General features: G+C 44.4%; 1 protein-coding gene across 8 annotated transcripts in view; it reads right to left on the bottom strand.

Moving 5' to 3' along the window:
• Positions 1-15,140, bottom strand: part of sox5 (SRY-box transcription factor 5) — a 93,751-nt gene that overhangs the window by 48,567 nt on the left and 30,044 nt on the right. For 5 of the 8 annotated variants that reach the window (XM_071501613.1, XM_071501611.1, XM_071501612.1 and 2 more), the window contains exon 4: positions 929-1,015. The exons of the other annotated variants lie outside the window; for them this stretch is intronic. In XM_071501613.1, coding sequence (XP_071357714.1) covers positions 929-1,015 — 87 coding nt within the window. The remainder of the gene's footprint in view (positions 1-928; positions 1,016-15,140) is intronic. 8 annotated transcript variants of the gene reach the window in all.

Genomic DNA, 15,140 nt, shown 5'->3' with positions numbered 1-15,140 from the left:
TCCTTCATATTCACAGCGCAGCTCCCTTGTTCCCTTCTTGTCTCACTTCCTGCCCTCTGTCCTGCTCTGTCTGTCGTGCTCTCGGATGTTAAAAAGGGCTGGTGTGGATAAACTGGGTGATTAACACTGAGATTAACACAGAGTTGATGGACTGGCAGAGACGTCAGTGACTTTTGGACTTGTTGGTCAAACACAGCAGACAAAGCCACCAGCTTGGTTCAGTTCAGGGCAGCTCAGTTCATCTGAATTTAGTTCAACTGCATTCAGTCAATTTCTGTTTATGTCAGTTTAACCACTTTTTTCTTTAGAATAGATATGAATCATTTCAGTTTTTACCAGAATGTCCAGAAGTTGTCGACACACAGCTAATGTGTGTATATAAATAGAACAAGGACAGCTTCAGGGCTCCAGGAATATTAAAACCCATTCTGGGCATTAATAATATCAACATATACTGACAGTGTAGTGTTTAAAAAGCAAATGTTCATGAATTTTTGCCACACCTTTTTTCATTTCTTCATATAGTATAATACAAAAACTGTTCCACCAGGGTTTCTGATGTAAACAGGAAGTATAATGTTGCCATGGAATCACTGACTTGGCTATGGGCTATGTTTGAATCTTGTTTCTTTCAGATATTTCTTTACAGCCTGGTACCACAAACAAAAAGTCATGCTGCATCAGCTACTTGCTGTTTGTTTGCCCTGTAACCATGGATACGGATAACAGCCACCTGCATTACCTTTGATACTGAAGAAAACTTTAATTTTGGAAGAATGCAAGAAGATATAGAGTTAAATGAGTCTTTTTTTATCATTTCCAAATAGATTTATGGACATTTTTCATGGATTTTGCATTGATCAAGTTCAACGAGTTTATTGAAGAGCTCACTTCAGTTCAGGTCTGTTGTTATTTAGTTGTACTGTACCTTTAATTTCTCCGATGTGCCCTGAGCCCATGGCCAAAAGTTTATCCTTCCAGTCCTTTGACAACAGCCTCTCAATGCTGGGGGCCTCTGTTTAGGGTGAGGGGGGTGAGGAGGGGCGGAGGAGAGAGATAGAGAGAGGGATTCAGTTGGCTGGCCAACATGACAATAAAGCTCATTTAAAGTCCATTTGCTGTAATAAAGGCAGCGGCAGCTCAGCCTAATGGCCGCATCAGCAGGAGAGAGAGGGAGAGAGAGGGAGAGAAAGGTGGAAAGAGGGAAGCTGATAATCGAAAGAGAGGAAATCTGAAGAACAAAAACAAGTGAGCAAAAGGGAACGAGTGAGAGAGGCAACGCAAGATAAAGAGAGAGACAAGTGGAGGAGAGAGGAAGAGAGGAAAACAGAAAGAGAGAGAGGCTTTTTCCCTCTCACCTGCTGCTAGAGAATCATTAGCCCTGTGGGCCCTGAGACAAAGAGGGCCTTAATGCACCCGCCACAATGGACACATTATCAGCTAGTGCTTTGTTTTCAACACACACTCCACAGACACTTATACACACAAACCCCTGCACAAACACACATGTGCACACAAACCCGCAGAATCGCTAATTACAATCCTAACAACATCCATGTGGTCACACTTTCACATGGATGTTTGTGCGCACACACATATCCAATGTGGGAAATGGAAATGCCACACAAGAGAGCATACACATGGAGACTTGGGCACATATATGTACTGATCGTAAACACACATACACATACACACACACACACACACACACACACGTGCGCATGCATGCATGTACACATAAATGCTGCCATCAACACGGGTACCCTGGTGACTGTTATTGATGTGGACAAAGGGAAACAGGAGAAATAATCAGACAAAAGAGGATTGAAAGTGGGAGGCAAGAGGGTGAGAGACACAGAGACAGAGAGAGAGAGAGACAGAGAGAGAAAGAGAGAGAGAGGGAGTATTCTATTTACTGGGAGCCATCTGCACTTGGGATGTGAGGCCTTGCTAAGGAAAGAGGTTTTACACTTGGAGTGGGGTGATTAGCCCTATCAACCAACGCAAACACATACACACATGAATGCACAAACACCCGCAAAACACACAGATGCATGCACAACACATACAGATGAATGCACTAATATATGTTGCTGCATACACAGACATGCCGTATGCACAGTGGCAACTGCTGATGGCAGGTGAGAAGTTTGTTTGTCCCTGGATTATTTTTTTCCTATAATGACATGACAGATGAAAAAAAAAAGTCTTAATCTCACTGGTGGAGACATCTTTCCCACACACACACACACGCACGCAGTGACACAAACACTAATGCTCTCCACAGAGAGAGATGTCCGGTGTGTTAAGTTGAATAGCTTAGTGCTTTTTCTCCACTAAGTGAGACACACTCAACAACAAATTAAAGTACTTCTACCCATCATCCCAACACAAACAGCACAACTTCTTTCTTTCTTTCCTCCCCCCCCCATCTGTGATGGAGTGAATGTGGAGACATGAGGAGCAGAAAGCACCTGGAGATTTTCAGGATTTAAAACGACACATGATCACGCGCAAACAAGGAGGCATGTGAGCGAGTTGAGATGTACAAGCCTTGCTCAGACAGACACACACACACAAAGCGCTGCAGCATGTCCTACATACTGTACCTCAGTTTGTGTGTATGTGTGTGTTTGCAGATGTGCCTGCAGCCTCCCCAGAGGCCTGAATCAGGTCCTTTTCCTCTGGCATGAAGACTAGAGCATTCACACTCTGTTGATTACAACGTGCACACATTCACAGACATACATAAAGATCAATACTGAACTTCCAGCTGGTCCATCTTTCACTTTTTCTTTTTCTCTCCCCACCGTCTTTGGACTCTGACTCGTCTGTCCTTGCGTTTTTGACGCTGCCACTCACCCAGTTAGTCAGCAAAAGAGTTTCAGTGCCGCATCCCTGACGTGCCCTAGTGCTATCTAGCCTTTAGGGAATATGTTAGCAGTGGGATGAAGGTAGGAGCAGAGGAGGAGGAGCAGAGTTTAGTTAGACGGAGAATCTGTTGCAAAAGCAGGGAGGAGGGAAAGAAACGCAAAGAAAGAGTGGAAGAGTGTGCGTCTGTGTTTTTTCCCCCCCTATGACAGCTGTCTCACCATCACCCCAACAGGTGCTATTAGCCCCTGGCACTCCCTCTCTCCCCCTCTTTCTCTCTGTCTCTCACTCTCATCTTTCCCTCCAGCCCCCACTCCCTCAACAATGACAGAGGCTTTTAAGCCAAAGAGCTTTGACAAGTGAGAGGGAACAACAAATGGCAGTGTCGCCTGTTCTCTTTCCATTGCACTCCCTCTCTGTCTCCATCTCCTAGTTATTATTTTTATTTATTAACAGGGCTGCAGCCATTGTCCCCAGTGACAGGCCGGGGCCACTTTAACTATTAATAAAAGCCAAGAGGCTCTTTCATTGTGCGGCGGATAGCAAAATGGGAGGAAATGGGGAGGAGGAGTGGAGAGAAGAGAAGGGAAGAGAAGAGAAGAGAAGAGAAGAGAAGAGAAGAGAAGAGAAGAGGAGAGAAGAGAAGAGAAGAGAAGAGAAGAGAAGAGAAGAGAAGAGAAGAGAAGGTGTATCTTTCACTGAGATGTTGATTGATGGGGTGATCACTATGAGAAATGAACCCCCACTGTCACCTGAGATAAACTACAAACACACATCAACACATCCATACACACTCACAAACTTGTGCATCAGTTGAGAGGTGTGTTTGGACATTCCTGAAACCATGACCTCGTAAAAAAAGATTGTTTCTCCCATGCATTAGCTTCTCATCATGGTTGTTTGGGCATTAGTTTGGTGCATTAGAATACAACCGACTTCCAAGTGCATTTCCCTGTTTTCATCTTTCTATAAGAAATGTGGCCGCCATTACCTGACATTGCTCAACAATAACTACTTACCTGATGCAAAACAATTCTCGATAGGAAGACTATTTCCACTTCTCTCACATTCAAGGATTTATTTGCTTCAGCTCAGCGGCTGAAAAATGCACCTGATTCACATTTCATGTTCTGCAATATTTCAAGAGGTTTCATAAAATTCACTTGACAGTTGGATGGAAACATAGCGAGCATCTATTACTGCTAATTAAGGCCAAAACTCGTATAATAAAGGAGGACAGCACAACACTTTCCATGAAAATCAGAGAAGCTACTCCCTGTTCTTGTGACGTATGGGATGCTGAATGTGTATGTGTGTGTGTGTGTGTTTGTTGGAGTTCTGTGAGGTAAGCGGGTGGAGTCTGGTGCCCACGCAGGGGTGTGGGCCGCATATTTGCAGGGTGGGGTGTTGGGAGCCGAGGGCGAGGGAGGACACCCGCCTCCCCCCTTGACAAGAATGAAGGGGTGAGGGAAATTAATAGAGGAGGGAGAGAAAGTGTCAGTGTTCATCTGCACAGGGCGCTGAAGGTGGGAAAATATGTTTGCTCCCTTTTACATACATTTCACCCTTTCTTTTCTTTTCCCCTTAAGTAAGGTTAGAATAACGTCACACTGTCTGTCACACACACATACATATATGCTGTATAAGCTTGTTCCAGCTTCTTATTAAACCATATAATGTTTACACTAGGTAAAATATAAAAACCCAGTACTCTAGATGTCTCATGCATCATTTTTATACATTTGGCATCTTCAGGAACTGTGGTCCCAGTCAGGTCAGAGAGGTTTTAGATGTTTTAAAAACCATCCTTTCTTGTTTTGACAGCGCCGTATGTACGACCGTGAATCCCGCTGTCGTACTTTCATGCGAAAGCACATTAATTCGGTAAGGGTGATGTTCCGATTCCGATCGCGCACGGCTGAGAGGGATTCTGGGAAAAGCAGAGGGGGGAAAACGCTGACAATAACTCTGGAATTGTCGGCTATTATTTTGGCTCATTGGCTCAAACGGAGTCAAGCTGCTGCCCTGCAGCCGAGCCAAAACAAGCCCGTCCACCTGCCGAGAGAGCGAGAGAGACAGAGAGTGAAACAGTGTGTGCATGTGTGTGTGAGTGAGTGTGTGTGTGTTAGAGTGAGCCCCCATCCGGCTTTTGGATCCACAGTGAGCTTTTGGTTCAGAAGCTGCTGGAGAGAGAAGGAAAGAGAGAAAGAAAGAGAGATGGGAGGAGACTCAACCTCACTCTGACCAACCTCACAAACAATACCCTCTCTCTCTCTCTCTCACTCACTTTCTATTTTTCACTCAGACATTTTGCCCTGAGTCACCACGAGCAGCCAGCTCTATTTTTCCTATTATCTCATATTTGTGAAGCCTGTAGACCTTTAGAGGAAAAGGGAGGGAGGGATGGTGAGGAGAAGGAGAGGGAGGTGGAGGGGAATGTGTGGAAAGAGAGAGAGAAAGAGAGGGGAGGAAAAGAGAGAGAGACTGAGAGAGCCCGGGCTCTCGGGTGCACAACAAAGGGGCCTCTGTGCCAGCGCCAGGCCCAGCCGGGCTGAGAGAAGGGTGGAGGATGAAGGAGGAGAGTGAAGATGAGGAGGAGGAGGAGGAGGAGGAGGAGGAGGAGGAGGGCCCACAGGAAAGGGCCCTGGCTTGGGACCCGTGGCCGGCCCTTATATCCCGAAAAACAGACTCCACATTGACTTGGGCCTTGGCAGCCATAGGGAGGCTCCAGCTTCTCCCCCCTTCCTTCTCCATTCTCCTCCTCCTCCACCCTCCCTCCTTCCCAAACTGAGCAGGGGTCAGCATTGAATAAGCAATTATACAAGCACTGGTGGAGTTTGTCTAAGACTGCCCCCCTGAACACTGAAGTATTGAGATGGAGGGAAGAAGTAACAGAGAGCGAGGAGCAAAGACGTGTGGTGACTTCAGCTGGCGGCCATGACAGACACAGACAGAGTATGTTTACATTTGACCTAAAGATTAGCTTATAACCAGATTAAGGTAAATCAAACACCTTAACCAGGTTATCTTAAGTTAATTAAATGGAAAATCGTACAAGCACAACTCACTCTCATAAATCAATATCAATCAATCAATCAATATCAATAACAAATCAAGCAAAATCTTGTTATTGTGAATCTCATAAGTGCCCTAATCAGGCCCTTATCTCTTACTCTGGGTTATACACGGCAAGAAGTTGGTGCCAGTGTGAGGCTGCAAACACACCTGCACATACATAGAAACAGTTTGATCAAGATAGCCCCAAGATGCACGAAACTATGTACACAAAATCCCTGTCCTAACACAGCAGCTGTCTGTTCTGAAGAGTACTGGTGTAGAAGAAAGAAAAAGTTGGATTACTGTTTAAATAATATGAGGTAACTGAAGTGGTAAAATTTTCAAACTTGAACAGACTGGATCTTCTACATTATGAAGATGTTCAAAGAAACTTCATAAAAGCAGAATTTGGAATACAACTCCTCACTTATTTACACCCTCTTGATACTGCAGCTTTTGCTTTTCAGTCTGGCTGTTCCCTCCGCACTGACGGAGCCAACATACTCCATTACGAAATGATGATGTTGATATTTTGATGATCAATTCATGTCTGGTTGAGCTGGGCCATGTGTCTGGACACATTTTCATCGATTCCTTCTAAAGACGGTCCAATCACTCCAAAGCGAGGGAGGGCCGTGCCAAGATTACGGGCAGTCTCTTGTCAAAAAAATAAATAAATAAAAATAATAATTAAATAAAAAAATACAACACAGGGGCACTATACGGCGGCTTGAGAGAGGAGATAGATATAGAGAGGGAGATGTATCAAAAAGCTTTTTGTCCAAGCCCACCTCACACCACCACCTCCGCAAGGTTAGCCGCTAACACTACCAATTACTGGCTTGTTGTTGGGGAGAACAGCGCTTGGCAACAGTTGCTGCGGTGGCTGGGCCTCTGTGTAAACACTACTCCTCCTTACTTTCTAGCCCCCTCCCAGTGCTCCCTGTCTCCCACCGAAGCAGAGGATCGCAGCAAGAAAGAGACAGAAAGAAACAGAGTCGGTCCCTGGTCGCTCTCATCGTCCACAGTGACTTGTCATTCAGAAGCTGCTCCAAGTTTAGTTATTAATAAACACCCAGACCACTAGGCAGGCTAGGGGGACACCAGCACACACACTCATATACACACACAAGCTCAAAGTATTTGGCACACTCTCACTCACTGAGCGACGTGACATCAACTTCTGAGAGTTATTGGACTTTTATTCACCTTGCAAAGTAAGTTAAGTTTTTGGGTGAAGCGACAAGGGACATATGGTCCTCCCCTAAAGTACTGTGACAATCACAGACGCGTCTCTAAACACATTTCAGGGCGACACAGCTGTTAACAGCAAACTGCAAACGCACACACACAATATCTCTTGCCAAAACACCTAAAGACTAACCAGGGAGAGGGCTTTATTTTTGTCTATTTAAAGGCAGATAGTTTTCAAAAAAGGCTTGAAAAAAAGGACAAAAAGGGATTTTTTTTCCCTCTCATGTGAATGTGCAGCAACTGTGCTGCAAAATTATAAAAAGAAAGAATTTGACTCACAAAACAACAGATGTAGTGAGATCCTTTTTTTCATTCTAGTATTAGGGATTGTATGGATGTATAGCAGCATGTTTCCATAAAATGTGACGTTCTAAGAATAGGCCACAACACATAAAGCGAAAATTTACAAGGGTGTCAGTCAACAATTTAATAAATTGAAAATCCATTTATCTGAATACAGAGTTCTGCCCTTCACTCCACTGCCTTTCCCTAACAGATGGTGTTGTGGGTGCTTATGTCCAATTTGATTTGAACCAAACCCTCAGCCAATTTTTACACTGGCATGAAATCTCAGCGAGCCAGATCCACACACTGGCAGTCAGAAATAGCAGCGGAGAGGGCGCGACATTGTGAAAGAACGATGAAGGGCAAAATCTGGAGCGACATTCGAGAAAGTCGCAGAAAAACTTTCCTTGTTGTTTCATTTCGCTTGTGTGTTGTTTTTTGTGTTTTTTTTTCCTCCCCTCCTCTGCATGTTGTTTTTGTGCCGAGCTGAAGAAATTAGCGATGCTATCTTAATGCTGTGTTTTTGCGGGAGACAGAAAAACGTTTCTTTCACACACACACACACACACACACACACACACACACACACACACACACACACACACACACACACACACACCATTTTCCCAATTGCCTCTCTGACCTCCATTATCATTAAATGGTGTTTGATAGCATCTAGACATTTGAATCCGCTGCGGACTAATTCAGCTCAGCCCCTGATAGCCGCTGCCACTGCACCTTATTAGGGACAAGCTATGGGACCGAACACAGATCCCATTTTCATTTTACTGCCTCATACTTTACAAGCTGAAGAGACCAAGTGTCAACTGTGGTACTGATAACCACCAAATACTGCCCGCTAATTGCCTGGTTAACAAACAGAGCCTCATGAGAGACTTTTGAATAGATAATAGAGGCTCGATCAACAATGGGTCATGCTGTATTTAAAACTCAATGTATTCACTGAGGATCCTTTGAAAAGCTGCTCTGACAAGTGTATTGTACCCTGGTGTTGCCGCCAGGTGACCTTTTTACTCTTAAGTTTTTTGCTGAGTGCATTTTTTTTAATGATCCAATATGTTTTGAGGCGGTTTCATAGGCTCAAGAGGTGAAAGAGTTTTCTCAGCCAATGGAGGACCATTGTGTAATCTTTCAACTAAACCATGGAAATCACTAAAATTAGGTTTTCAGCAACAATTTTTAAGTCACTTGCAGCTCCAAACGCAATTTACAGGCTCTTATAATGCTTAGTTTCATGGAAAAATCTGATTTATATCAATGGCCGATAAATCAACCAATCAGAGAAGCCAAAAAAATATCACAAAGGAGAAAAGGTGTGTGTCAGCAAATCCTGCTTTCTCAACCTGGTGTCAGGGCAAGGAGAGGGTTAAATAGTTGGGGCCGGCACTCTCTTAATGCACGCACATCTCTCCCTGTCAAAAGCATCCTGTTAAAGTAGGCCAAGGCATGTGTATCAGTGTGTATCTGTGTGTGTGTGTGTGTGTGTCGTACACAGTGGCTCACGCTGCTGTAATGGAAAATGACACTTGCAATCTGTCTCGTGGCAATAACCCCTCTTCAGTGCTCTTGTCTCCACTCCACACACACGTGCACGTGCACACGCACACACTCAATGTCTCTGTCACTGCATCAGCCCCCGGGCTGTCCTTGTCACTGTGCAGCTTTATTGCATCACTTTAACGTGACAACAAAAGAAGACATTGTGTATTGGGCCTGCCGTGTATGAGGAGGAGAACGGACCCACGCATTAACTACGCGAGAGAGAGACGGAGAGGGAGCACACACACACACACACACACACATGCACGCACGCACGCACGCATGCACACACACACACACACACACACAGTGCTGTGTTTTCTCTTGTGAGTCGTGACATTTTTGGTCTGCCTGTCAAAGCAATGACAGAGAGACAGACAGAACAGCAAGACACTCCTGCCACACTAATGCTGCTTTGCATGTTGGAAGCCTTTTCAAACAGGGCTGAGCTGTGACTTTAACCTCCCCGGTGCTTGTGTGTGTGTGTGCATGCATGTGTGTTTTGTGCATGTGACACTGATGGGTAAAGACTGTTATTTCTGATGCTATCATAGTTTTGGCCCTGTGTTGGCTGTTTGATTGACAGTTGGCTTGGCTCTAGAGTGGCTCTGCTCTGCCGGACGGCGGAGGCGGGACCCGCCTATTGCAGTTAACGCAGACGCTGCTGACAAGCGCAAACAGACGCGCGCACACACACATACACACACTTCTCCCTCTGTTTATGTGTCTGTTTGAATCTTGAGATCCGTTTCTGTCTCTTTTTGTCTTTCTTATCTATGTGTGAATGTTTGTTCCATCTGTGCGTCGATCGGCTTGAGACAGAGCGCATTGTAAGGTCTTAAGAATAGCCCACATTGTCCTGTGTACTGCTCAAAGATAGGGCGACAGACATGTGAGAACCATTAGACCAATGGCAACAACAGTCCAAACAGCACTGGAGTGCTCTGCTGACTAGCATGTGTGTGTCTATGTGTGTGTGTGTGTCTGTGTGTGTGTGTCTGACCTGTTGGAGCCTAAAGAGTCACTGTGCTCCAATTATTCGCTCATGTCTCAATGTCTCTCTCTGTAAATCTTTTCATACTCCCCAGTTTTCCTGGAAAGATCACATCCTTTTTTAGGTTGATGAGATTTGCCTCGTCAATAACGGCTGATGCTGCTGGTTAGGTCACATTTAGATCATTTTGCCATCTGTGGCAAACAAATATGAGGGGTAGAACTCTCACAAATTCAATGACAATACCAGAGTTGGTAAAAGAACCTATTGCAATGAGAGTGAAATAAAAGTGGTACTCTTATATTTACCTTTTTGTGCAATGCAAATGAATTAAAGTGCACTAGACTGAATAAAAGCAGAACAACTCCACCTATTTTACACCTGAAGTTCAGGTGCACTACACAACTGGTGAACATAGTTTTATATTGTCCTCTGTGCTCTGGAGGAGCTTTGCAGTTAAAAAAGGAAAATAACCCTAATCATGTCAAAGCGATGTCATCAGGGTTATCTTGGCCTGGGCTTGAGAATTAAATTTTTTAACAGAAAACCAGCATTACATACTGTGGGGTTTGAAAGAAGTGGGCATTCAGGAGGCCGGGAGGGTCTAATTAAACATACTATTAATTTGCATTATGGGAAATGTAGTTTTATTGTACTATGGACTAAAAGTCAGGATATCTCGGCCAATGCTGCTGTGATTTTGGCCATTCCTTTTTTAAATCTGTCTCTTGTGATTTCCTCAACTTTATGTGCATTACTATCTCTTTCATTAACTGATATTTATTCAGTTATTGCACCTATGTGAATATTTCACTTTTAATGTGTGCATGGCTAATGTCCAAGCCCTTTGGAGAAACTCCTCTGAGTTTTCTCATTTCTATTTCCACAGTAAATAATACCTTTCAAAAATGTTGACAGCATGCCCAGTTATTGGTTAGTTATACAGATTCAATAGGCTTTAACTCACTGGAAAAGTGCCCACTCGAGCTTGAAACAGCCAAAAAGTGCAGTCAGCACACTCAAATTCAAGTCTAAGTTTGATTGGCATATCTACCAAAACACTGATTAAACGATAAATGCTCATGCCAATGGAAATATTTAATAATATACAGTATCCAATGAATGATTAGGTTGTTTATCAAATCAGGTTTGGCTTTCCTATTACATATTCTGGTTCCTTTTTTATTATTATTAAATCAATCCTTTGTTAATCTGATCATTCATATCTTGATCCAAGTATGCTGACTGTTCCAACTTAATTCATGAACATCATATAATGTTTTTATTTGAGCCGCTCACAGACACAGTTCCTTGCATCAGTACGTCTTTTCTTCCTGAACATTCCTTACAGTCTTTGAACCCCTCCTCCTCCTCCCCCCTCCATTCAGCCGACAAGACACCCATGACTCTTTGAGTGGGCTAATTGTCTTAACAACGTTTGGCTCAGCAGAGGCCGGAGACTTCAGTGGGGGATGATAACCTTGGCTGTAACCTTGTTAGCGTAATGAAACAAACCAACAAAATGGACGAGGAGGGCGTGATCCACTGTAAACTGGGGCAAAACATGGTTCGGTTAGTGGGCTAGAAAGGTGAAAGGGATCCTGCGTTCGCCTGTGTTTAGTTAACTGATACGAGGAGGGGGCAGGGAGACCCAGACAGAGGGCTCAATGTTAGAGTGTGTTGGGTGTGTTGGCTTTTGGGTGAAAGAGTGTGTCAGACAAACCGGCATGACCTAACAAACAAGTGTCCAGTGTCTAAGTGTGGACGGCTCCTTGAACCAGCATCACAAGACTGTCTAGTGTGAAGCCTGGAAAACAAACATGAGTACATGAGTTCAATTTGAGAGAGAGAGAGAGAGAGAGAGAGAGAGAGAGAGAGAGAGAGAGAGAGAGAGAGAGAGAGAGAGAGAAACAAGTGTATTAGAGAGAGAGAGAAGAAGAAAGACACCAAGAGGGAGAGCGATAAAGATCGATCAAAAATCTGCCAGAGGGAAAAGATGGAGAGTTTAAGGGTCCCTCTCGGTCTTTGTGTTTGGGAACATGTATAGAATGGAACAAGATACCAGCATCGCCACTCTGAAGCCCACTACCCACCATCTGACACACACAAACACACACGCAGACAGGAAGCTTGCGAGCTCCACCCACATCTAAAGGAGCCTTAAATAGCGCTGTTACACACCACTTACACACACTGCTGATCATTGATATTCATAGTTAATCATCATTTTACTCACAAACTGCAACAACAAGGATCCACGTTCTAAAATTAAGCAACCGTCAGGCGGAAAACGGTTGCGAGTGTAGGAAGGGAGCCAGTGCCAAAAAATGGTGACGCATACAGACACACACACACACACACACACACACACACACACTAAGATCATAGATGTATAAGGTGAAAGCTTCATGGTTGCTCTGTTCTAAGAAACTCCTGACAGGTGTGTATGTACATATGTTTGTGTGCTGACTGCAGACAGGGCAGGATGGATGTTTTGGAGAAAAGAAAGGAACAAGTGAGAGAGAGCAGGGTACGGAAGGAGGGAGGGCGGATGAAGGTGGAGAGGTAGAAATCATGAGTGGTCTTAGGAATGGAGAGTTTTTCTAAAAGTAAACACAGTTATAGGCCAAGCTAATATAAACAAGCCTTACTGAAGGTTTATTCACTGAATACAGAAGCACATGTCTTACTCTCTCTTTAACATGTGTTCTGATAAAATTTTATGAACAAAAAACCAAAGGTGATGAAAGGTAATATTACTTTTGAGTTTGAATTTTGTATTTCAGGTCTTTACTTCATTGAGAGTAATTGAGAGCTGATTATTGTACGAATAAAGGATTTTTGTAAAATAAGGCTGTACATGAATTTGTGGATCAAGAAGTTCAAGATCCTTTTGACCTATAGCAAGCATGTTCACAATGTTCCTCTAAGAGGGTAAAAGTTCATATTTCACAGTTAAAGTTGAGATTGCACCATGGCAAATGTATGGAATGTTTGATTTGCAACAACCCTTTGAAACATGACAAAGTTGATGTATTCATCAGATGTCAAAGATTCTTAACCTTTTCATGGTTCAGGATCCATGAATAGACTTCCACAATATTTTACAAATAGCCAATTTTGAAAAATGCATTTAACAAATCTGTTCTCACAAGCAACAGAGTTATAATGCCTAACCCTGACTGACAGACAAAACCATTTGACTGAATAATGGGAAAATGGCTGAGTGGATTCTCTCCATTCAAGTGCTGCAAACATCTCCAACGGAAAAATCTCAGCAATAAGGTAAAAGAGGTGCTCAACTATTTAATATGGACTTCTATTAGGTAAGGGGACCCACAAGAGTAGGTTAAAAAACAAAGTCAAAATTGAAGTCTAAGACATTAAGTCCGATGTATAGGCAAAGATCCAAAAACACTACATTTCCCATGTTGCAACTCAATAGTATCTTTCATTTCCAGCCTGTTAAACCTAATTTAAACTATTTCACCACACCTCTTTGTAAGAACTGCTACAATAAAGCCCCTTCTTTGTAAATGATGGACTTTGTAAATGGAGGTGTCTGTGTGAGTCTATAACAACTCTTGACTGTGTATTAATGATTACTGTAGTATCATGTCATTATGTAGCTTTTATACCCACTGACTGTGATGTTTTGGAAAGGCTACAGAAACACACACCTGGGTTACAGACAAGACTGGCGTACAGCAGCTGATTTGCTTTGTCGGTATTACAATGAGCCAAGAGGCTTTGTGTTTGTGTGTCTGTGTGCATTTTATCCTGTGTGTTCACGCCTGCATCTGAATATGCGTATGTTTGGATGTTTGAATACGTGTATGTGTCTGTGTGTGTGTGTGTGTGTGTGTGTGTATGTGTGTGTAGGTGACAGCCCCAGCCCCAAACTGACTGGCATCTGGCGGTGGCAGTTGTTTTAACAGCTGAGCTGACAGCATTAATCCGAACGCACCCAAATCAAAAGGAGACAACACCTGTTCACTGCTCCTGAGCCCAGCCGAGGAAGAGACGAGGGGAGAGGGAGGGAGGGACGAGGGAGAGCGAAGTATGAATGGAGGCAGGGGGTGAAAGAGATGGAGGGGGAGTGATTAGAAGCAGGTGGAGAGAGTGACATGGACAAAGGGAGGTAGGAGGAGAAGAATGGAGAGAAGGTGGCAGGGAAGAGAAATAGAAGTGAGGATAGGGCAAGGATGGAAAGCAAGGGATGAGAGAGAGCAAAGAGAGAGAAGAGGGAAGGATGAGGTAGGAGAAAAATAAGAAGGGGGGGGGGGGGGCGTGATGAGACCGGGAATGCTGCCAGGCAACACACACACATAGCTCTCTTTCCCCTGAGTGAGGCAGAAAGGGGCAGTGGGCCAAACGAGGAGGGAGGGGTGAAAATAGAGGGATGGGAGGAGAGAGGTGAGTGGACGGATGGAGGGATCCCACGGGGAGAGAGAAACGGGGTAGGGAAGCAGGCAGGCAGACATAGAAGTACAGTGATCCAGAGGAGCTTCAGAGCTCCGACGTGAGTGGCTGGTGATGGCTGCTCTGTTTGCCAAGCAGCAGCGAAGGGAAAGAATGCAGCAGGCGCAGGGGGGTGAGAGTGGAGAGGGGCGCTAGAGATGCTTGTCTCCCAACATCTGGCTCAGATAAGGCTGGGCCGGGCTGAGGGCTCGGGGTCACAACCCCTGAGGCTGACAACACAGACACCACCACTTCATCTGCAGGACCTGCCCTCTGACCAGCCAGCCAGGGGTTAATTAATATAGACCCTGTGGCTTCAAAGACTGACACACTGACTGGTTGATGGGCCAGCTGAGTGACTGGCTCGCTGGCTGACTGAACGGAAGGCTGAGTTGCTACAAGACAGGGGAACTGAGCGGCTAACAGTGTGGCTAATGCTCTGTAGCATTGGCTTCCTTACTAGTTGACATATTGAAAGACTGACTGAGTCACCAGCTGCCTGACTTGTTGCTCTGTGAATGACTGAAGTGCTAATGCTACACAACAGTATACACACCACCTTCAGGTCTGTTCATATAAGAGGAAGCGGAAACAGTAGGGGTGGCCCGTGGGTGGTGATTACGTGGATTGTTGGCACGTTTCCATTCACTATCCCTGA

Source organism: Trachinotus anak, unplaced genomic scaffold, assembly GCF_046630095.1.
Source record: "Trachinotus anak isolate AG129_WGS33_773 ecotype Australia unplaced genomic scaffold, CSIRO_AGI_Tana_v1 ptg000018l, whole genome shotgun sequence".
In the NCBI taxonomy this organism is placed as follows: domain Eukaryota; kingdom Metazoa; phylum Chordata; class Actinopteri; order Carangiformes; family Carangidae; genus Trachinotus; species Trachinotus anak.
Note: the sequence above shows the minus strand (reverse complement) of the source record. Positions and strands in the feature narration are given on the sequence as shown.